Source organism: Protopterus annectens, chromosome 15.part0, assembly GCF_019279795.1.
Source record: "Protopterus annectens isolate FY-2018-M chromosome 15.part0, PAN1.0, whole genome shotgun sequence".
Taxonomy (NCBI): Eukaryota; Metazoa; Chordata; order Ceratodontiformes; family Protopteridae; genus Protopterus; species Protopterus annectens.
The window spans coordinates 28,879,541-28,905,454 of NC_056749.1; the positions used below are offsets into that span (position 1 = coordinate 28,879,541).

At 40.3% G+C, this 25,914-nt stretch overlaps 1 protein-coding gene across 1 annotated transcript in view; it reads right to left on the reverse strand.

The window, feature by feature from the left end:
• The window catches only part of LOC122789780, a 728,210-nt gene that overhangs the window by 563,068 nt on the left and 139,228 nt on the right, over positions 1-25,914 (reverse strand). The window contains exon 5 of the mRNA XM_044057221.1: positions 25,661-25,768. Coding sequence (XP_043913156.1) covers positions 25,661-25,768 — 108 coding nt within the window. The remainder of the gene's footprint in view (positions 1-25,660; positions 25,769-25,914) is intronic.

Here is a 25,914-nt window from a genome sequence, read left to right on the forward strand (position 1 = left end):
CGGTATATATTTCTTGGAGGTACAGGCCAACACGGAAGGACTGTGGCTGACCAAGTTCACAGACGACTGCAAACTGGGTGCCATAATAGACTCTCCAGCTGACACAAGCATCGTCCAAAAGGGCCTCATAGAAACAGACAACTGGTGCCAGAGCCATGGCCTCAAGCTAAACGCCAAAATGTGTATAGTCATCCCCTTTGGCAAAAACAAAGTGCCCACAAATTACCACATAGATGCTAATCCATTAAGTACAGAAGAAGTAATTAGGGACCTGGGGACCCAAGTTGATAGCAATCTTTCATTTGACAACCATGTGGCCAAAGTGGTTAGAAAAACATTTTATATAGCCCACCTAATCATGAAGGGATTCACATCTAGATCAGGGGAGGTCATCGTGCCTCTTTATTCATCCCTTATCAGGCCCATAATTGAGTACAATGCCCCTTTTGGGATGAACCTTACCAGATACCTGCAACAACTGGAAAGACCCCAGAAGTACCTCACCAAGAGGATCAAAGGGCTCAAGCAGATGCCATATGCTGCCCAGTTAAATAAACTCCAGCTCTACTCAGTGGCATACCGCCTGCTCAGAGGCGATCTGTGCCTGACGTATAAAGCCATGTCCAACCCGGAATTAATGGACATGCTGCACCTCAGAAAATCCAAATCGCATCGAGCTACGCACTCGAGAGACTTGAACCTCAGCACTGAAATAAGTAGGACATGCTGGAGGGACAGATTCATAACCCAGAGGCTCCCTTCACTCTGGAATAAAATCCCAGTCCAGGTTAGGCAGAGTCCCTCATTGACTCTCTTCAAGAGGAATCTTGATGAATGGATGGGAGATCGTAGGTTTATCCGGGTATCACTACTGTGTCACTGTTAGACAGAGGCACAGTATACTAACCTCGAAAAAGGGCATAGCAAAATTCATTTAAAATGGGTGGCAAAAGCCAAACACACTCTGGCTAGGCTTATAAATGCCCTAGGGCAGATAGCCTAGTATGAACCTATGAACCTATGAAGGAATAATATGCAGCCATCCCCCAAGTGACTGGTAGTGTGCAATGATAGAACAATACACAGCCATCCCCCAGGTGACTGGTAGTGTGCAATGATAGAACAATACACAGCCATCCTCCAGGTGGCTGGTTGTGTGCAATGATGGAACAATACACAGCCATTCCCCAGGTGACTGGTAGTGTGCAATGATAGAACAATACACAGTCATCCCCCAGGTGACTGGTAGTGTGCAATGATGGAACAATATGCAGCCAACCCCCAGGTGACTGGTAGTGTGCAATGGCAGAACAATACACAGCCACCCCCCATGTGGCTGGTAGTGTCCAATGATGGAACAACATGCAGCTATCCCCCAGGTGACTGCTAGTGTCCAATGATGGAACAATACCCAGCCATCCCCCAGGTGGCTGACTGTGTGCAATAATGGAACAATATGCAGTCATCCCCCATGTGGCTGGTTATGTACAATGATGGAACAATACACAGCCATCCCCCAGGTGGCTGGTTATGTGCAATGATGTAACAATACACAGCCATCCCCCAGGTGGCTGATTGTGTGCAATAATGGAACAATACGCAGCCATCCCTAGGTGGCTGGTTGTGTGCAACGAGCCATCCCCCAGGTGACTTGTAGTGTGCAATAATGGAACAATACACAGCAATCGCCCAGTTGGCTGGTTGGGTGCAATGATGGAACAATATGCAGCCATCCCCATGTGACTGGTAGTGTCCAATGATGGAACAATACACAGCTATCTCCAAGGTGGCTGTTTGTGTGCAATGATGGAACAATATGCAGCCATTTCCCATGTGGCTGGTTGTGTGCAATGATGGAATAATATGCAGCCATCCCCCAGTGACTGCTAGTATGCAATGATGGAACAATATGCAGCCATCTCCCAGGTGGCTGGTTGTGTGCAGTGATGGAACAATACATAGCCATCCCCCAGGTGGCGAGTAGTATGCAATGATGGAACAATATACAGCCATCCCCCAGGTGGCTGGTTGTGTGCAATGATGGAACATTATGCAGCCATCCCCCAGGTGACTGGTAGTGTGCAATGATGGAACAATACACAGCCATCCCCCAAGTGGCTGGTTGTGTGCAATAATGGAACAATATGCAGCCATCCCCTGATGGCTGGTTGTGTGCAATGATAGAACAATACACAACCATCTCCCAGGTAACTAGTAGTGTGCAATGATGGAACAATATGCAGCCATCCCCCAGGTGGCTGGTTGGGTGCAATGATGGAACAATATGCAGCCATCCCTCAGGTGGCTGGTTGGGTGCAATGATGAACAATATGAAGCCATCTCCCAGGTGACTGGTAGTGTCCAATGATGGAACAATATGCAGCCATCTCCAAGGTGGCTGGTTGTGCGCAATGATGGAACAATACGCACCCATCCCCCAGGTGGCTGGTTGTGCGCAATGATGGAACAATACGCAGCTATCCCCCAGGTGGCTGGTTGTGTGCAGTGATGGAACAATACACAGCCATCCCCCAGGTGGCTGGTTGTGTGCAATGATGGAACAATACACAGCCATCCCCCAAGTGGCTGGTTGTGTGCAATAATGGAACAATATGCAGCCATCCCCTGATGGCTGGTTGTGTGCAATGATAGAACAATACACAACCATCTCCCAGGTGACTAGTAGTGTGCAATGATGAAACAATATGCAGCCATCCCCCAGGTGGCTGGTTGGATGCAATGATGGAACCAGGTGGCTGGTTGGATGCAATGATGGAACAAATATGCAGCCATCTCCCAGGTGACTAGTAGTGTCCAATGATGGAACAAAATGAGCCATCTCCAAGGTGACTGGTTGTTTGCAATGATAGAACAATACACAGCCATCCCCCAGGTGGCTGGTTGTGTGCAATGATGGAACAATATGCAGTCATCCCCCAGGTAGCTGGTTGTGTGCAATGATGTAATAATATGCAGCCATCCCCCAGGTGACTGGTAGTGTCAATGATGGAACAATACTCAGCCATCCCCCAGGTGGCTGGTTGTGTGCAATGATGGAACAATATGCAGTCAGTCCCCAGGTGGCTGGTTTTGTGCAATGATGGAATAATATGCAGCCATCTCCCAGGTGACTGGTAGTGTCAATGATTGAACAATATGCAGTCATCCCCCAAGTGGCTGGTAGTATGCAATGATGGAACAATATGCAGTCATCCCCGAGGTAACTGGTTGTGTGCAATGATGGAATAGTATGCAGCCATTCCCAGGTGACTTCTAGTGTGCAATGATAGAACAATATGCAGCCATCCCCCAGGTGGCTGATTGGGTGCAATGATGGAACAATACGCAGCCATCCCTATGTGGCTGGTTGTGTGCAATGATGGAACAATGTGCAGCCATTCCCCAGTTGGCTGGTTGTGTGCAATGATATAACAATACACAGCCATTCCCCAGGTGGATAGTTGTGTTCAATGATAGAACAATACACGGCCATCCCCCAGGTGGCTGGTTGTATGCAATGATATAACAATACACAGCCATCCCCCAGATGGCTGGATGTGTGCTATGAAATGCATATGCATAGCTTACCTGTGATTGCACTGTCTGTGATTGGTACACTATATGCACAGTGCTCGTATGTTGTGTATCATAGACGTGACAATGACATCCATTGATTCTCAGTGCACCAATGCACTAACCAAGGCATTCCAACTCCTCAGTTCAGCATTTATTCCTCATTAGGGTACAAAGGCATGAGTTTCTGCCTCTGAATCATTCATCTCCTATACTTGCATGTGAGTCGACCCCCACACTAACCTGGTTCCCCAAAGGGAGGCCAAGTCAGAGTCTAGTACTGACATGTGTCTCAAAGCACTGACTATATATGTATTTTTTAAGTTAAACTACCTTGCTATTTTATTATTATGTTTGCAATTTTTTTTATTTACTTTGGGATTTTCTTTCACATTTTCACTAGATGATAAGTGTATGATAAGTATAAAGAAAAATTAGAAATTCTCCCCTTATTTCTCTAAAGTGACATGAGGAATGGGAAGGGAAGATTGGGGATAGTAAATTTGCTTTTTGGAATCTGTTTGCTTCTGATAAAAATACACTTTATAATATTAGAACAAAAAGAAATAATTAAAAAAACAAACAAGTGAGCCTTAGTATGTAGGAAGGAGTAATGAATATAAACTTAATTTTCTTTCTGAATTGCATTGCTCACAAACTACAACAAAAAGCTGCAGTACTTAGTGTGGACAGTGGAAATAACGGAGCAACATTCAGCTACTCCTCCCCCCAACAGTGTAAAATGTACTTCTCGCATAATTTAACAATCCTGCATTGCAATTCTGGTTGTGTTTTGTGTGTATGCACACATATGTGTTCTCCAGAGACTGAAGCTGTATGAAACCTACCCTAGCCCTAACTCACTAGTGCACAAGTTCCTTGACTTTAACTCAAATGCTCTGGAACAAACTGTTCATACCCCAACAAGGGGAACAAACATTCTAGATCTGGTCCTCACCAACATGTCAAAAAGATGCACTGCTGCAACTGTCAGACCCTCATTAGTTAAAACTGACTACAAATCAGTCACCTTAGAGCTGGCACTAACACCAGAACTTACTCAGACTAAAAAACTTCACCAAGGCAAACTATGTCCTCCTAGGTGAAGGTATAAATGCATTCCAAGCCCCATCCCAAGCTGGAAGTGGTAACTACACCAATGGTTACACTAAAGCCCTGTACAATCACTTGTATAAGTGTACAGACTCAGCTGTTCCGGAAAGAATCAAAGCCAGAGCCCCAAGTAAAAACAAGCTGCCCTGGGGGGCATCAGCATCAACCAGCTGTACCAGAGAGAATCAAAGCCAGACCCCCAAGTAAAAACAAGCCACCCTGGGGGGCATCAGCATCAACCAGCTGTTCCAGAGAGACAAAGCCAGACCCCCCCCCAGTAAAAACAAGCCCTCAAGAGAATCAATGCCAGAGCCCAAGTAAAAATAAGCCACCATGGTGGACATCCAGCATCAACAAACTTTACAAGAAATGCAAAAAGTTTGTCCAAGAAAACAAAGGCAAGACCCCAACAATGGAAAAGCACCTTCCTCAGCCTCAACAGGCAAATAAGACAATATGTCAAACCCTGTAACGGCTCCTTTGAGAAAAACCTAGCAAGCACAGCCAAGGATATCCATAAGGCCTTTTACAGCTATGTACATAGGCTAAAAGGTGGGACCCAAGCATGTGCAGAACTAGTGATTAATGGTACCAGACACACTGACTGAGGATTGGCTTAAATGTCACTCCCTTATCCCCTCCAAACTTATTAAAACCTTTCTACAAACTTCCCCCACACTACATTTCTGAAGAGCAGGTCACTAAAGCCTTGCCCAAAGCAAAAACATAACCTCTTTTGGACCAGATAACATCTCAGATTGTCTTCTAAATAGGTTAAAACATGAACTAGCATCACCACTAAGTACCCTTTTCAATCATAGCATAATCACAGGTTTTGTTCCTGTAGAATGGAGAACAGTAACAGTTATTCCCCTCCACAAAGGTGCCAAGCAACAGACCCGGGGAATTACAGACCCATAAACCTGACCAGCCTCATTTGTAAGGCCACAGAACATATCATTATGGACCTCATAATTAAAGACATAGGTGACCTCCAAATCCTGGGTCCAATCCAATTCAGCTTTGTCAAGGGAAAATCCTGCTGTTAAATCTGGTGGATTTCTTCAAAAGTGTGACAGGGCCATTGATGAGGGTAAATCTGTGCACACAGCATACCTCAACTTGGCAAAGACTTTTGACACAATCCCACATTCAGGCATTACTGATAAACTTAGCAAACTGAATGTAAACCCCTTTGTTTTAAGATGGTTTGCCAAATGGCTCACAAACTGGGCACACATTATCAAAGTGGGTGATGCCACATCAACCAGCAGACCTGTCACCAGCGGTGTGCCACAGGGCTTAGTGCTGGACCCCCTACTGTTTGGTATATACTTCTCAGAAGTTCAGGCCAAAACTAAGGGGTGGTAGCTGACCAAATTTGTGGACAACTGCAAACTGGGTGCAATTACTAAATCCCCAAAAGATGTTAGTATACTCCAGGAGGAGCTTATGCAGACCAATGACTGGTGTCTTAGTCACAGTTTCAAACTGAATGCAGAGAAACGCATCATTATTCCCGTCAGCAAAAACAACGTTCCTTCACACGATTAAATCAACAATACCCTAAGTACCCATGCAGTGGTAAGGGACCTGGGATAACAAGTTTACTGCGACCTTCACATTGACCACCATGTGTCTACTGTAGTAAGGAAGGCTTGCTATGTAGCACACTTGATTAGTAAAGGCTTTGCCTCGAGAGCAAATGAGGTTATAACCCCGCTATACTCTGCACTAATCCGGCCCATAATTGAGTATAACACCCTGTTCGGCATGTACCATACAAAGCACCTGCAGCAGATCTCAAAGGTTTCTAACAAAGATGATCAAGGGACTCCAGCACATGCATTGCACAGACTGACTAAAGTCCCTGTCAATATACACTGTATCATATGGACTTCTTAGGGGAGACTTATGCCTGGCTTACACAGCAATCTAAGACCCAAACCTAATCAACTTGCTGCATATCCTTAAATCAAATGGGACTAGAGCTACCCATTACAGGGACCTAAATATGGCCTGTGACTTAAATAGGACATGCTGGTGGGACAGATTTGTCTCCTAGTGAGTGCTGTTTCCTTGGAAAAAGGCTAGCAATTCATGTGAAACAGAACACCTGTATGGCAATGTTCAAGAGGAACCTGTACAAGTAGATGGGACATCGTAAATTCTTACTGGGGATAGCGCCAACAACCATCCTGGACATGGGTAGTCATTACTAAATGTGATCCTGAATATTGACTAGGATATCTATGGTATTACATTGGGATTAAATGGTCAGGCTTTAAATGACCTCTGGGTCAATAGCCTGGTAAACTCTTATGATCCTAAGAGGAAAACAAAATAAACAGTAAGCAAAAGTCCCATTTTGTGAAACTGTAGAAGAATGAGACAGACTGAAAAAAGGAAGTCTCAGTAAGACAGTACCAGATACCAAACTGGTACCAAATAAGGTTCTGCTTGGAGTATGAGATTTACAAAAGAAAAATGTAAATCAGGGAAAGCTAAAGCTGGTTGGTTATATTATTACAACAGTGTTGTACACTGGGATGGCACTCAGGGTTAGCTAACGTTACATGTCTGCTCTTGCATTTAAATATATATCCAAAGGTTATGAGAGTGGGTACAAGAAGCAAATCAGAAGAGTCTGCTCTTTAAAACAGCAGTGTCAAATGAGAGTTATTGAAAAATGCATATGAGAGTCATTTAGAAATGTATATGAGAGTTATTTAAACATGTATGTGAGAGTTATTTAGAAATGTACATGAGTTATTTAGAAATGTATATGAGAGCTATTTAGAAATGTATATGAGTTATTTAGAAATGTATATGAGAGCTATTTAGAAATGTACATGAGTTATTTAGAAATATATATAAGAGCTATTCAGAAATGTAATGAGTTATTTAGAAATGTATATGAGAGCTATTTAGAAATGTACATGAGTTATTTAGAAATGTATATAAGAGCGATTTAGAAATGTACATGAGTTATTTAGAAATGTATATGAGAGCTATTTAGAAATGTATATGAGAGCTATTTAGAAATGTACATGAGTTATTTAGAAATGTATATAAGAGCTATTTAGAAATGTACATGAATTATTTAGAAATGTATATGAGAGTTATTTAGAAATGTATATGAGTTACTTAGAAATGTATATGAGAGCTATTTAGAAATGTATATGAGAGTTATTTAGAAATGTATATGAGTTATTTAGAAATGTATATGGGAGCTATTTAGAAATGTACATGAGTTATTTAGAAATGTATATGAGAGCTATTTAGAAAAGTATATGAGTTATTTAGAAATGTATATGAGAGCTATTTAGAAATGTAATGAGTTATTTAGAAATGTATATGAGAGCTATTTAGAAATGTATATGAGTTATTTAGAAATGTATATGAGAGCTATTTAGAAATGTATATGAGAGTTATTTAAAAATGTATATGAGAGTTATTTAGAAATGTATATGAGAGTTATTTAGAAATGTATATGGGAGCTATTTAGAAATGTATATGAGAGCTATTTAGAAATGAACATGAATTATTTATAAATGTATATGAGAGCTATTTAGAAATGTATATGAGTTATTTAGAAATGTATATGAGAGCTATTTAGAAATGTAATGAGTTATTTAGAAATGTATATGAGAGCTATTTAGAAATGTATATGAGTTATTTAGAAATGTATATGAGAGCTATTTAGAAATGTACGAATTACTTAGAAATGTATATGAGAGTTATTTTGAAATGTATATGAGTTATTTAGAAATGTATATGGGAGCTATTTAGAAATGTACATCAGTTATTTAGAAATGTATATGAGAGCTATTTAGAAATGTATATGAGTTATTTAGAAATGTATATGAGAGCTATTTAGAAATGTACATGAGTTATTTAAAATGTATATGACAGCTATTTAGAAATGTATATGACAGCTATTTAGAAATGTATATGAGAGCTATTTAGAAATGTATATGAGAGCTATTTAAAAATGTATATGAGAGTTATTTAGAAATGTATATGAGAGTTATTTAGAAATGTATATGGGAGCTATTTAGAAATGTATATGAGAGCTATTTAGAAATGAACATGAATTATTTAGAAATGTATATGAGAGCTATTTAGAAATGTACATGAGTTATTTAGAAATGTATATGAGAGCTATTTAGAAATGTACATGAATTATTTAGAAATGTATATGAGAGCTATTTAGAAATGTACATGAGTTATTTAGAAATGTATATGAGAGTTATTTAGAAATGTATATGAGTTATTTAGAAATGTATATGAGAGTTATTTAAAAATGTATATGAGTTATTTAGAAATGTATATGGGAGCTATTTAGAAATGTACATGAGCTATTTAGAAATGTATATGAGAGCTATTTAGAAATGTATATGAGTTATTTAGAAATGTATATGAGAGCTATTTAGAAATGTACATGAGTTATTTAGAAATGTATATGAGAGCTATTAAGAAATGCATATGAGAGTTATTTAGAAATGCATATCAAAGTTATTTAGAAATGTATATGAGAGTTATTTAAAAATATACAAGAGTAATTTAGAAATGTATATAAGAATTATTTAAAAATGTATATTAGAGTTATTTAGAAATGTATATGAGTTATTTAGAAATGTATATGAGAGTTAGTTATTTAGAAATGCATATCAGAGTTATTTAGAAATGTATATGGGAGTTATTTAGAAATGTATATGGGAGTTATTTAGAAATGCATTTGAGAGTTATTTAGAAATGCATATGGGAGCTATTTAGAAATGTATGTGAGAGCTATTTAGAAATTCATATGAGAGTTATTTAGAAATGTATATGAGTTATTTAGAAATGTATATGAGAGTTATTTAGAAATGTATATGGGAGTTATTTAGAAATGCATATGAGAGTTATTTAGAAATGTATATGGGAGCTATTTAGAAATTCATATGAGAGTTATTTAGAAATGCATATGGGAGTTATTTAGAAATGTATATGAGAGTTATTTAGAAATGCATATGGGAATTATTTAGAAATGCAAATGAGAGCTATTTAGAAATGTGTATGGGAGTTATTTAGAAATGCAGATGGGATTATTGTGAGGTGTCAGCCTTGTACTCTGCAGCCCTTATTCTCAACTGTTATGTTAAAACTGAATGGAGCCTGAGACAGGTTTGTACTGTACAATACCTCAAGGATAGTACAGCCTGGTGTACACTGTATAATACTGGGGTAGAATGGCCTGGTGTGCACTGTGCAGTACCCTGGGGTGGAATGAACTGGTGTACACTGTATAATACCCTGGGGTGGAATGGACTGGTGTACACTGTGCAGTAACCCTGGGGGTGGAATGGCCTGCTGTACACTGTACAGTACCCCGGGGTGGAAAATGGGCTGGTATGCACTGTTCAGTACCCTGGGGGTAGAATGGGCTGGTGTACACTGTACAGTACTCTGGGTGTGGAATGGGCTGGTGTACACTGTACAAAATCCTGGGGGGTGGAATGGGGTGGTGTACACTGTACAGTACCCTGGGGTTGGAATGGGCTGGTGTACTCTCCCCACTGTTCAGTATCTGTTAAAAGAACCTTGCCAGTGATGCATTTGGAAGAAGACAGAGACAACATGTAAATATACAACTTCAGATGTGGGAACCTTTAATATTCTTTGTGCACAATGTAACTGACCAGAAAACATGCCTGGGCACTTTCACAAATGATGACCCTCAGAGCTCACCATAAACCTTACTCTCTGTCTGTCTGTACTGCCCTTGCCCTACAGGTTGGAGCATTTACCATGTGGAACTTACCCACTTTGTCATTGTCTTGATGCTGTTTTAAAGGAACCTGGACGAGTCAATGGGGCACCATAAATTCTTACCGGAAATAGTACCCACAACTCTCCTGGACATGGGTAGTCATTACTAAATGCAGTCTTGGGTATTCACTTACATTTCTATGGCATTACATTGGGATGAAATGGCTAGGCTTGAAATGACCTCTGGCTCAATAGCCTAGTCACCTTCTATGATCCCAGGATGCAGGACTAAATTGTGGCACTTTTTGTCCATGTAGCAGTGAACAATCCATAGACACCCCATTATGACAAACTGTCCTTATTTTGAAATCCATTTTCTACACCATTCAACACTGAACACTGTAAGACTTTTTTAACGGATATCCAGAGTAAATAGTACTGAATCATATTACATAATCTAAATTACTATTCATAAGTATAACATAGCACAAATAACCATGCTGTGTACTTCCTGGTTTAAGTTTTTAGTAATTGTTCCACATTTTGCCCATTCATCCACATTGTGAGAGGCAGTGCTTCATATATGCCCCTTGACACCTGGTTACTTTTGGCACTAGTGCCCAGTACACCCTGCACAAAGCAGGATCAGTCTACAGAATATCCAGTGGGAACAGAGTAAAGAGACCTCAGAAAAACAAGATAAAACTGGTAAAGGAAATCTTTCTTAGTGTGTACTGACTCAAAGAACGTATCATGCCAGGGATAGCTGAGGGATAAATTGATGCTTTAAATTATTTTAAAAAGCTTCATTTTTTTCCCTTACCCAGACTTCCATGCTGACCACCTAGCTCTGAACTCCACCAAGCTGCTCTGCATTCTAGTGAAACATTTGTTCACTGGAGGCAAGAACAATATGTCTTATTTGTTACCCCAAGGTAAGAGTCAAGGGATCCAAGGGTGGAAGCCATCATCCATGATGCACCCCCCACCTAACTCCCTAACTTTTGGCATCTGTAACTTCCTCTGTCATGGCTATGCAGGAAGCACATGCAGACAATCACCACACAAACCAATCTTCTACCACTGAGGTGCACTGCTGACCTGGTACAAAAATCATCTGGCCCACAGCTGCAGGCAAAACACCTGTACTCTTGTGCAGTGAGCCAAACTACCACCTTCCACCAGGATGGGCAGCTGGTATTGGCTGCTCACTCATATGCTGTCTTGTTCATTTCCTCAGGTACCTGTTCCAGTAATTGAACCTGGGTCATCTGAGTTGTAGTCAGGACCTTATCCATCCGCACCATGCAGCTAAGCTAAAACGTGTCACTCTAAAATATTTGTGACTGTTTCAAATCTACCTTGGAATCACTAACAGAAGAAGGTGATGCTTACTAAACTACCTGTATTCTAAATTGGCTCTTCTGAGCTTTTTTTAAGTTGTTTCAGGTTTGTACCTTCTGGTATTTAAGCCCTACCCTTGAGAGGATTTTTGCTTATTCACACTGAGCTGAACGGAGGAGGGGCACTGACCACAACTCTGATCTGTGATATATAACAATAAGTATCCTGTTTTCTGTCTTATTTTTACTAGTTATTGCTTATTCTAACCATTTATTGCACTTTTTATTGTCTGCTGCCTACTTTTTATTGCTATAAACGAATCTGCACTGTTGTATGTGAATTATCTGCCTTACAGGGCCTGTTAAGTCACTTTTGTTGCTATCACACTGTAAAGCTTTTCTAGCTAGTTTCACTGTGAAAGGTATTAACTGGAAATTTTCTCCATTTGTTAAGCATCTGTTTGTTCTAATTTCCTGCCAATGAGTGTATCATATAACTGATTTGTTTGCAGTTAAAAGCATTCTCTAGAGTTTCCTTGCTCCTTTTTCTGCTTAAAACTTTAATTTAGTGTCTCACTGCTGTTTTTCTGCTGTGATAAACATTTCTGTAGTGTTTTTCTACCTAAAACAGTGTAGCTAGTAGCTGTAGCATAGTTTCCCACCCTCCCTTTCTATTGTTGATTTGTTCTTAAACTTGGTAGATTTACAGTTTCCCACCCTACTGTAAATTTGATCTGGGACACTACTCCCAGTCCAGTCTCATTAACTCATTTTATCTAATACAGAGTGAACATTTGGGAAGGCCAACCCCCCTTAGTTTCTTAACCTTGAATTATCTTCTGTTCCTCCTTTCTCCCTTTCCACTTAAAAAAAAACAAAAAAAAACACTTTATTCAGCTGTTTTTACAATATTTGTGTTTCCTCCTCCTACTCTATTACTTCATCTTGCTTTTTCTGCTACTTTCTCTAAAGTGTTCAATTGCACCTTCTCTGTTGCATTTATTACTGCTTGTTTTTAGCCTGTTTAAATTTTAAGTGTCATTCTAAGTTTCTTAGTTTTGTTTTAAGCACTTGGGCTTTAGGCCTACCCCTCAGCTCTCCCTGGCCTTTCTCCCTCAGATTCTGACAAATATGGATGGACAATTCCTATGGTTTCTCCTATCAGCCTGGTTGATATGGGCATCCTGAAACAGTGTGCAACTGCCTCATGTACATGGACAACCATCTACTACTACCACCTAGGAACACAATTTGTGAGAGATGCTATTACATAAAGAAGCTAGAGTCTATGACTCTCCCTCACAAGCCAGTAAGTATATCTAGCTCCAGGGATCACTCCAGTGGCTCTACTTGACAGAGGCATTGAAAGCTAAGGTCGAGTGACACGATGCCAGGGTAATCCTATGAGCTAGGCTTGTAAAGGCTTCAGGGCCATTAGTCTAGTACACACCTATGAACTTATGATAGGGTTACCAGATATCTGCGAACCCAAAGGAGGACACCAAAGGTCATAAAGGAGGACAAAGCCATGATAAAGGAGGACAAAGGAGAAAGCATCCTGTTCTGCTCACGAAAGACAGTGTAGTGCTGCTACAAATAATTCCTTACTGACACAGGGCGGTACAATAACATTTTAATGTGTAATTACATTAGTAGTGCTGCTACAAATAATTCCTTACTGACACAGGGGGCACCTGGACTGCTGTACAATGGCATTTCAATGTGTAATTACAATAAGCTAGTAGTTTGCTTCAAGGACAAAATGATCAATTTATTACTGAACAGGTTGATGGAGAAAATAACCAATTCACCACTGAATAGTTTCATGGAAAATATAACAAATCCGCTACTGAATAGGTTCAGATCTTTGAAATACTCAAGAGTTAAAGCATGTTGGTTTCTTCTTCATGTAATGGTACTGCTAGAAGTTAACTACTCATAAATACAGAAGCTTAACACCAGAGTACATGCAAATCCCCACAGTGTATTGCACCCATAGGCTCTCACATCCTTGCACGCCCTGAAATATAGAAATTAAAATAAAAGTACTCCATAAACCTAAAACTGACTTTCTTTCAGTTAACAAACCATCTTCTGTTCTACAGCAATATGCCTGCCTAATAATGATCCTGATCTAAGATATATTATGAATTTGCAGTGCTTTCTGAACTTGTTGACAACCACATCATGTAACCATAGCAGGGACAGCTACAATCAGACTGTGTGTTACAATAAAAACTTTAAAGACAACTAATTTGACAGGTCACAAAACGAGTAATCAAAATTAAAAGTTATAGCGAAGCTATGTGTTTTTATATTTCTCAGACAAGGCGACTTTTCGCAGCAGTTCATCATTCTCGACAACATAGGCTTGGAACTCCAGACAAGAAACATTCTTAAAATTGTACTTTGTAAGAAGCATTTCTCTGACAGAGTCAACAGACAGTCTATTTCTTTATTTTGCCCACTGTGCGTTGATCAAGGAAAATACTCTTTCAGCACTGGCATTTTGCCCAGGAATGCAAAAAAAAAATCACAGATTTTAAGCAGCTCTGAATAAGTGGCTTCATTTGCACAACTTTGAAAGTATGAACACCACTGTTCATGAAGGAGACTGTCAAAAAAATTGCCATCTTTCTGTCCTACAAATGATTTCGGGTTGCAGTACTGGTCAAACAACTGTACATCATCTACAACAATACCCTTTTTGCTCATATACTGTACACATGGGCAAGAGATCATCAAACGTACTGTATTTCACTTTGTTTAAATACATCCTATGAAAGCACTGAAATTCATTGAAGGGTGTCATCCACTTTTCCAAATAATCAATGTACACTTGGTACACAGACTGAGCCTTGGTCATGAATGTCTTGCATTCTTCATCTCGGCCGTCTTCAAACAGTTTTTTTTCAGAAGTTCTCTCACTTTCAGGGACATCAAAGTTTCACTCTGTCTACTTAGCAGTTTGCTTTGTCGACTATAGGATGCTACAAACTTCCAACGCCAATGTTTTTTCTCTTTCAATAGCTGCAATTTTCGCCAGAAATACTGACATCAGCGAATGCAAAAACCATAAATATACTACTGAAAAACTGTTATTGAAAAAATTCATCAGCACCGGTGGCTGATTTATGCTCTGAAAGTATGCTTTCAGTGCAAGGAATAACTGCAACAGCCTCTCAATTGCTGGAAATAGGTTGAGCCATATGATTTGGCTGTGGTATAGCAACTGTTGATAGTTAACATCAACAAATTCACAGAAATCTTTTAGAGCCTCTGTGCGAACAGTATATACAGAAAAATAGTTGAACAACTTCAGCACAATTCTTCAACATCAACTGCCATTAAATCTGCACCATGTCTAATACAGTTGCGAAGCCCATGGGCTGGACATCCAAGACGCACCAGTGGCTTCTTAAGGCTCATTTTCAACTGTGAAAAAACATTATTGCCTTCTTTTCTGTTCATGCCCCCAAAGTTCATGTTTGCATTGTTTCTTGCAAATGCAACACATTTTGATGACAGACTGTATTTCTCAAGGGTTTCCAGCAGGTAATTACATACCATTTCAGACGTTTCATTTGGCATGCTGTCCAGTGCAAGTAATCTAGTCTGAGTTCCACCAACTTTCTAATTAAAATACTGAATGATTATTGGGAATAATTTCTCTCCACACTGCTTAATGGCATCTGTTGCAATTCCAAAGCAGTTGATGCCAATTAATGACGTTACTACTTCCATAACAGTGTGAGGACCAATGACATTGTTTATAATTGCCTCCGTTTTTGTCCTGGTGCATGTAATATTTTTAGCAGTTTTGGAGTCCCCAAACAGCCTATGCATTAGAGCAGCAGTGCAAGTCATAGATGACTAATGATGAGTGACAGTGTGAAATCCTATGTTGCTTCTGCAGCACTTCTTCAAAGATTCTGCCAAATGTTTCAGTTGAAAAAATGATGTGATTTTTGGGGTCGATATTACATGAATGAGCGATCAAAATGTCGAGTACAAGGTACTCGACATACTTTGATCGAACATTCATGTAATTGGAGACTCCAAATGTTGAAATATGGAGTTCTGAAATGTTTTGGTCAGCCTTCTTAGTGAGTGTAGCGTGTGACGTAAACACACTACACTGTTTGGAATGGCTCTGTAAGAGGCTACTTTGTTTAATATACCAACTTCGAGATCACTGTACATTGGGGAAAGGGCAATTTCCTGGTAATCGCTTGTGTAAGAAGTCACTTTGCGATTGCCAGGAAATTGCCCTTTCCCCAATGTACAGCGATCTCGGAGTTGGTATATTTAGTTAGGGGGTGGGGGGCACAGTCCTCCACATCATGGGGTGTGGGGGCGAAGCCCCCCAATTTGTTTTAAAAGTATGTGTGTTTGTGCAGGTGTTTGAGTGTTTGAGTAATGTGAGTGTGGAGGGGTTTGCATGCATTGGTTGTGTGTGTGTGTGTGTGTGTGTGTGTGTGTGTGTGTGTGTGTGTGTGTGTGTGTGTGTGTGTGTGTGTGTGTGTGCGTGTGTGTGTGTTTGTGTGTTGTATGTTAGTTTAGGGAAGGTGTGGGACAAACAAAATCTTCCAATTTTGTATTTTTCAGGGGTTTTAGGTTTTGATTACATGAACGAGCAATCAAAGTGTGTCATATGCTGTACTTGACATTTTGATCACTCGTTCATGTAATATAGACCCAATTTTTGCAGAGGAAGTTGACGTTTTTAGAATGTTTCTGTGTTTTTTGCTGGTACCCTTGTTTGCAATGGACATGTAAGAATCACAAACCAAACACTTTCCTTCATTTTCGGTGCATCCTTCACCAAAGCACAGATACTTCGTTTTCATGTGGTATGAGAATTTGCATTTCCTCTTGTTAGTGTTACTGCTGGATGACATTTTTAGATAAAAGACTTCAATAAAAAGATACGATGGGACTGTTGCAGAAGTATAAAATGTTACACATAGATAGAGTCTCTGACCATCTCTGGAAACTGCGCAGTGAAGGAGATTTAATGCAATATTTTTTCCCAGCCAATCAAAGCCATGCTATTCAGTGTATGTTTATAAGGCTTTAGTCAGATTTCTTGTGCTAAAAGGTTGAAAACTGTGGTCAATATCCTGGCAAACAAATCCTAATAAATAAGTTATAACAGAAAGCTTTAAACAATATAAATTATAGCTTATATATAAATTATATTTACTATGTCTTCTAATTCTAGTTGATAAGCTAAGTACTGCAGAAAAAAATTAAGCAGTGGTCCATGGCAAAGCTTATGGTGAGTTCTGACCATGTCTGCCCATTATATCTGGTTATTTGGGCTACATAGTCCTGACCAAACCTTTGCATGGTTAAGTAAATCTGATCATAACCCACACCCCTTCCATAATGGCTTGACATGTGTCAGAATGCTTTCTAAGCAACACTATGGCTGTGTTTCTAGATTTCATTACAGGGTTTATTCAAGCTTCCTTCTAGAAAGGATATGCTTCCTTTTGTACTCTGGCTCAGAACACCATTACGCACCATCCTCATTACAAGACGTTGTCGCGTTCGATTCTCAGCTAGAGCGTCTTCTGTGTGGAGGCATGCGTGAATGGGCATGCCTTCGTTGAAGGTTGTGCATCAGGGCTGGTAACTCGGCACGTAAAAATCCACTACCAAACATTAGCGGACCGGAGTTCCGCTGTGGCGACCCCTGACCGGGATAAGCTGAAAGACACAACAACAATACATATCTTATCTATTTATTTAAGGATATATCTCAGTGTAGTGCTCAACATTACTTATTTTAAGAGACTATAAGGTGCATTATAACATTTTATATTGGTTGCATTAACAAAACCTTCCACAAATACATACAATAACTTATACTACAATACGACTTTATAAACTCTGTTCAGTGAGATCATTTATAGATACCGACCCCTATTTTTCCAAAAGTGGAACAATGCTTCATTGTGTCTCAAAATATGGAGCACCGTATGGTAGTGACTTGTGTTATGTTCATACAGACGGTGCTATCCGACTGGAACTCTACTTTATGTATGTCAGTACTTAGCAATGGACATAATCTACTGCACGCATATAATCTGATGATACACTTATATGACATGAATAAAGCTAAATGAACAGTTTTCTCACTTAAGTTAGAAATGAATAACGAGGTAGTAGGAACAGCTTTGTGGGCATTATATAACTCCCATCTAGCTAAGGCGGATTTATACAGCCTATCAGCTACTTTGTTGTTAAAGACTGCAAATCAGAATGATCACCGTTTGCCTTCAGCATATCCTTAAATGTATAACAGAGGAGGGGTACTGTCCAGTCCGCCTGACGGATCATTAGCTCTCTATATAATTTCAGTGATTATGAGAGATTACCTGCAGGCCGTGTAAAATATTCTCCCATTAATTTAGTGTTTCCATAAAGAAAATATCCCCTGGAAATGAACTTGAAGATTAGGAAGAACAATGCTCCTTAGAATCTTGGGGAAAAGGAGAACAATTTTATTTCCTATGAAATTTTCATTTTCACTTGAGGAGGTAGAAGGAGGAGTTCTTTCTTCTTTTCCTCTGGCTTTCTGAACTTACAGAAAAATCTGGGACACCCAGGCAAGTGTTCTCTGCATAGACCGATATGTACCAATGAAGAGATAAGAGATCTGGGATCACAAGTAGACTGCAACCTTAACTTTAACCACCATGTGTCTACTGTAGTAAGGAAGGCTTTCTATGTACCACATTTGATTAGCAAAGGCATTGCCTCTAGCGCAAAGGAGGTTATAACCCCTCTGTACTCATCACTAATCAGGCCCATAGTTAACTATAATGTCCCTTCAGCATATGCTGTACAAAGCACCCACAGAAATTGGAGAGACCTCAGACGTTTCTAACTAAAAAGATCAAGGGACGCCAGCACGTGCCTTATGCAGACCGACTAAAGTCCTGTCACTATACTCAGTACTGTACAGACTTCTTAGGGGAGATTTATGCCTGGCTTACAGAGTAATCTCTGACCCAAAAAACCTAATGAATTTGCTGCATATCCATAAATCAAAACAGGACTAGAGCTACCCATTCCAGGGACCTAAATATGGCCTGCGACTTGACACTTTTCAAAAGGAACATAGACAAGTGGATGGGACACCATGAACTCTTACCAGGGATAGCACCCACAACCTTCCTGGACATGGGCAATCATTAATATATACAATCCTGGGTACTGACTAGAGTATTCTTAGCTTCTTAGATTAGTACTTACCTAACTGCCTTTGAGAGCCATTTTAAGCCTAGCCAGTTATCCCTTGTGAGACTCAAACCCTGCACCTTGCACTTGTAAGGCAAACAATCCTGGGTACTGACTAGAGTATTCTTAGCTTCTTAGATTAGTACTTACCTAACTGCCCTTGAGAGCCATTTTAAGCCTAGCCAGTTATCCCTTGTGAGACTCAAACCCTGCACCTTGCACTTATAAGGCAAACAATCCTGGCTACTGACTAGAGTATTCTTAGATTCTTAGATTAGTACTAAGCTAACTGCCCTTGCAAGCCATTTTAAGCCTAGCCAGTTATCCCTTGTGAGACTCAAACCCTGCACCTTGTGCTTGTAAGGCAAACACCTTAACCATTAGGCCACCCTCCCAACCCCAACTTCCCTATATATATAGACATACCATATCTATGGTATTATATTGGGATGAAATGGCTAGGCCTGAAATGACCTCTGGGTCGATAGCCTAGTAACCTCCTATGATGGTTCAATAAAGGTACTAATATAGTTCCCAGATCTTTCTTATCAAATAAATTACAGTCAGACATAACCTGTTTTAAGACAGTAGCCAAATGAAATACTTTTACAGAGGAGCTATCTTAAGAAAACACCGAAAAAGTGCTAAGTACAGTATTCGCTGAAATCCACGATCTGCCTCTTGAGGAGTTAGGAGAAGTTCTTTTTTTTTATTTTCCTGCTTGCTTTTTTGAACTTTGTTCAGTTACTAGCAAACATGTGTGTCTTAAGTGTTTTCTACATATACTAATGATGCTAAAACAAATGTAGTGGCGTAAGTCCCTGCTGTATTAATGCAGCTTCCTATGCAAATTGAAAAGATTCTTTAGTGAATGCATTTTAGTCAAAGGCAGTCTTTAGTATTAAAGTAGCTACGTTAGAAGGTGCTACAGAGGGTCTAGCTAAGAAAACAAAAACTGATAACTGCAGCATTCACTGAAAACCAGTTATCAGGAACAATCTCAAGGCGACCTCAGCAGAGGTACCAGTTTTGGGGAATCATTTGTGTTGTAGTACTCGTTTCATAATCCGAAGCAGATAAGGTGAACTTCCATTTCTTTGGGCATTTTATAGCTTCCTTTAAATGATTCAACACCTAGTCCCATATAATCCCTTTTCTCTCATGAATATCATTAACTTCCAGAGATAAAAGAAAAATGTAAGAAACATCCATGAAGGTCTTGGTTTAAGGCATATAAAAAACCATTCTATACTGAATGGCATTCATAATTCACTACACTGCATTTTTCACATGGAGGCGTATCTTTTATTGAGGGTGATAAGATTTTGAAAGGAATTATGTTTAGCATGTGTATCACACCAAAAACTACAATACTCATTAAGGGTTTATGAACACATAACCTTCAACATTCCACTACCAAACCTGCAATTTGAAATTTTCTATAAAGTCCAATGCCAGAAGACCAAGAAAAGATATACAGAAAATTGAGAAACCTGTTTCATTTGCACAGAGATGTGGGGAGAAGGAAATATCATCCAGAGCAACATATCCTGCCACTACACTCTAGAACGCAACTTTAAAGATCACCTGAAAACGTACAGGCCATAAATATGTTAAGCAGAGTTTATCAGATCTTTAATCATTAATCAAAGTCAAAATGTACAGTAAGCTGATGAATGCTTAAATTACTAGAATGGGGCCAAGAGAAATTCAGCACCTTTAACTGTGCAGTCTTTTGGTTCTTAACTTCAGTTTATGCTTTGCTTGCAGATAAAATCTACTTACTCAGCTGCAGAACTTTTAAAAGTTAATATAGTTGTGGATTCACAGTAAAGATTCCAGCAGGAGTTGTTTTTTTTTTTTTCGTAATAACAAAGCACTGCAAAATCTCATGCAGGAATAGAAGAGTGCAGAAAAAGGATACTGTATAACTAGATCAGTTTTGATAGAAGCAAAACCTTCCATTTTTGTTTGGTTTTCATCAGCATCAAATATTACTCTGCCCTGCTTTCAAACTAAGCTGCTCTAGCCAGACTGAAGATCTTCAACCAGTCTTAACTAAAACAAGCAGGCATGTTCTATTGCATCAATAAGTAAAACACATTTAAAATCTGTATTAATTTAGATGCTTGACTTCAAGTATCTTATAGTAGAATAGCAGAAAATAACCTCCACTTGCATACATACATAATGCAGAGAAACATTATTAGTACCCTACTAATCTTTGATGCTGATGTTTTTTTTTTTATTTTGCCTTCTTGCTTTGCTTCTGCTACTTAATTTACTTTGCCTGTGAGCTGTATCTTATTTCCTAAGTGCACCTGGTCCGCATGAAAGAAAGTCATCATCAACAGCCCCAATAAACACACAGACCGCAGGAATCATATGGCTGACCCTGCCAGTGTATTAAAAAAGAAAACCAATAGTCCCTCAAACACACTGCCTCCCAGTGTCTGGTTAAGCTCTGCTAGGTTATAACATATAAAAAAAGTCAATGCCACGGCCCTTAAAAGTAAAGTTTCACACACACAGTAGTAACTGATTGACCCTGCCAGGAAAAAAATAAAGTATTTGGTTGGCATTGGGCCGTTGGAAAGTGCAGGAAGAGAACATGAGAGTAACAGGACTAATCAGCAGCCTATGAAACTTATTACATGACAGAGTGCTAACTTTGCAATCCCGTCAACCACAGCAGCCCACAATCCTATGACATGAGCTGCCCACTGTGATTGCCACTGACTGATGTGACCTGAAAGCTGGACATTTTTGCCTTTTTAGGCAATGCCCACTGGATAGAGGACACAGAGCAGAAAAGCAGGACATGTCCTCCTTTTGCCAGATGTCTGGTAACCCTAAGCACTGAGAAGGTTGTTAGCACAATCACTACACCACAAACACCACCCACAATTACACAACAGACACCCACATATGTGGAGGTCCTCAACAAAAACAAACCCAAACAAAGGAGACCTCAGAGGCAAAAATACACATGAACTACACAGCCCTCCACAACACATACCATGCATAACTCACACACCTGTGTCTTACAACCACTAAGGCCTAACCATAAATCCAACATATTAGTCATAGGAGACTCCATTGTGAGACACACAGATGTGCCTCTCACCAGGTTGGATAAGGAGAAAGTCACGGTTAGTTGTCTGTCAGGGACCATAATCTGCCATATCACGCATGCACTCAAGTCTCTCAACAACAGGTACTGTTATGATTCTGTAATAGTCCATGTTGGTGTGAATGACTTGAGACTTACCTCTCTGGACTATATGAAGAGAGACATGATCGAGCTCATTTAATATGTGTCCCAGGCAGGTATGTCCCTAGCCTTAAGCAGCATCCTACCATCACCCAGAATTATGCCTCAATACAAACAGAAAATGATTGACTTTAACAATTGGCTTAGTTTCTGGTGTCATTACACGGGGATTCAGTACCTGACAGCCTGGGGACGATATGATCAACAGACCACAACGCTTTGCTAGAGATGGCCTGCATATGTCTCACTTTGGCTTCAGGCTTCTGGCAAACACCCTTTCCTAAAAAGGCCCCATAGGGCCTTTTTAGGAAAAGTCATGAGGTTGATACTGCCAACACAAACTTTTCAACAAAATGCAAATTAAAGGCCATGCTACTAAATGCTAGGAGTCTAAACAGGGAACTGCACATATTGCAAGCATTCTTAACCCTCAAAGATGCTGACATTTGTGCAGTCACAAAAACCTGGTTCAAAGCTGCAGAGAGCACCCCAGCCATACTTGGTTATTCATCCTATCATACATTCAGACCCCAAACTGTGGGTAGTATAGCCAAATGAGGTGGAGTTTCAATATATATTAAAGACATACACACCTCCAGACAAACATATGATGCACAGCAGACATTCCAGGTGCAGTTAACCATTGCAAAGATGCCTATTCAAATCACAGCTAGCTACAGGCCCCCAAATCTGACTCAAGATGCTCACTCTATCTATCTGGACCTCTTTGAATCTATCAAGAGCCAACCCTTTACCCTGATCCTGGGCGGTTTTAATTACAGAACCATAGACTGGAAAAACTGCTCGTGCCAGAACACAAATGCCCAGAGATTCCTCAATTTTTATCAGTACAAATGCCTTGGAACAGCTAGCTGATACCTCCACAAGAGGTGATAATATTTTGGACTTGGTATTAACCAACATGAGTAACCACTGCAACACCCCTACAATATCATCGTCCCTGGTAAGATCCAACTATAAAGCAGTCACTTTCAAAGTCACCATCTCCCTTGACCCCCTTCTAGCGAGGGTCAAACAAAAAACTTCTCCAAAGCTGATTACAACCTCCTGAGGGATGGTATAAACAGCTTCACAGCCCATTCTCCCTCTGTAGGAACTGGCACCAGTGTCCAAATCTACACCAATGTACTATACGAGCATTTATATAGATGCAAGGAATCAGGAAAACCCAACAGGACAAAATCATCCTCCACAAGAAAGAGTAAACCTGTCTGGTGTACATCTGCAATAAATAAACTCTATAACAAAAGGAAAAAATTGTTGTCCAAGACCAAGAAGGAGCAGGTGCCCAATTGGAAGCAATCTCTTCTTAGCCTGAACAGGCAGATAAGATCACTAGTGAAATCCTCTAAAGCAAACTTCAAGTCCAAATTGGCCACAGCTACTACAGACAGTCATAAAGCCTTCTTCACATATGTTCACAGAGTCTCAAAGGAAGCACCCAGATCTGTTCAGAACTGGTGGTCAAGGTTACCACATACACAAATGCTGTAGCTATAACCAATCTACTGGCTGACATATTCAATGAAAACTTCACCCCTCTGTCTCCCCATCAGTAAATCAAGACACTCTCAGTACCCACCCCCACCCCTTATCACTAGGGAACAAATCATCACTGCCCTCTCAAAGGCAAAAAGTGCAGCCTCCATGGGACCAGATAACATCCCAGGCTGCATTCTACATGAACTCAGGCAGGAACTTGCAGGCACCATTAGGCACCCAATTCAATCAAAGCCTGAGTACCAGCTTTGCCCCAGCCGAGTGGATGACAGCCACTGTCATCCCTTTACACAAAGGTGGAACGTCCACCAATCCGGGAAATTACAGACCCATCAGCCTAACTAGCCTGCTCTGCAAGGGCATGGAATGGATTACCATGGACCTCACTAACATGGACTCTGGCAACCTCCAAACACTCGACCCCACCCAGTTTGGCTTTGTCAAGGGGAGGTTATGTCTGTTAAATCTGGCTGACATCTTTGAGACAGTCACCAAAGCCGTGGACGAGGAGAAGATGGTGCACACCACCTACCTTGACCTGGCAAAAGCCTTCAACACTATTCCCCACTTGGGCATAATAGATAAACTCTCTCAACAAGGCATCAATCCATATGCTACCAGATGGGTATCAAACTGGCTTACTAATAGAACCCACCTAATCAAAATAGCAGTAGTAACCTGCAACGAGCGGCATACCCCAGGGATCAGTCCTGGGGCCTCTGTTATTCAGGATATATTTTTCTGAGGTGCAGGCCAAAACCAGTGTGCTATGGCTGACCAGGTTTGCAGATGACTACTAGCAAGGCGCGGTTATCAATTCCCCAAGTGATGTGGACGTTATCCAAGAGGGTCTCACCCAAATAAATGACTGGTGCCAGAAACATGGCCTTAAGCTGAATGGCAAAAAGTGCATCATCACCCCCTTTGGGGAGAGTGATGTCTCCACATATTATCACATTAATAACAACATCCTAAGTACACAATCAGTAGTGAGGGATTTGGGCACCCAGGTTGATAGCAACCTAACTTCTGACCACCATGTTGCTTCCAAGCTTTCTACATGGCCCACCTCATAAGTAAGGGTATCTCATCCAGGGACAAAGAGATCATAACATCCCTGTATTCTTCCCCTAATAAGGCCAATTACTGAGTACAATGCCCCCTTTGTCATGTACCTTGCAAAGCATGTGCAGCAGCTACGGAGACCACAGAGGTTCCTCACCAGGAGAATCCAGAGCCTCAAAACATCTACCCTACACAGATTAAGCTAAAAGTCCTGACCCTCTGCTCAGTTTCATACAGACTCCTCAGAGGTGACTTCTGTCTGGCATACAAAGCAATCTCAGACCCCACTTTGATGGGACTGCTGCATATACGCAAATGACGATCCACTCGAGTAACCTGTATGCATGACCTCAACCTGGTCTGTGATATCACTAGAACTTGTTGGTGGGACAGATTTGTGTCCCAGAGACTCCCCATCTGTGAAACAGACTCCCTCTCCACATCAAGCAGAGTACCTCTTTACCCCTTTTTAAGTGCAACCTGGATAACTGGATGGGAAACAAAAAATACACCCCTGGGATTCCACCTGTGTCCCTCCTGGACAGGGACTTTGGGTCCTGAGTTGTCTATACAAGAACTAAACTCTTGGCCAGGTTATAAGAGCCTTAGGGCCAAATGCATAGTAACTTCCTATGATCCTATGATAAACATAACCAATGTATTCCTATATAAAAAAAAAAACTTTGCATCAGTAACATTTTTCTGCAAAAACAACTCAACCTTTTGCCTTCTTATAACCAACACTTTCAGGATGTAGAGTTTTTACCTGGGCAGTGCTTGCTTCTTGAAGCATCTGTATGTTCTCAAGTGCATTCAAAATACTGAATAGTTGGGAAGTGATGCCATGCAGAAATGTGTAAATCTGTAGAAGTTCCTAAAAATTATATTAAAAAGCTCTGTCAGACATCTCTTTCTTAAATGAGATATATACAGCAAGTGATTTCAGTCGATAACCATATCTACAGAGTAACAGTGCACATATTAAATATCCCCCACCCTTAGCACCCCCTCTCATCCAAT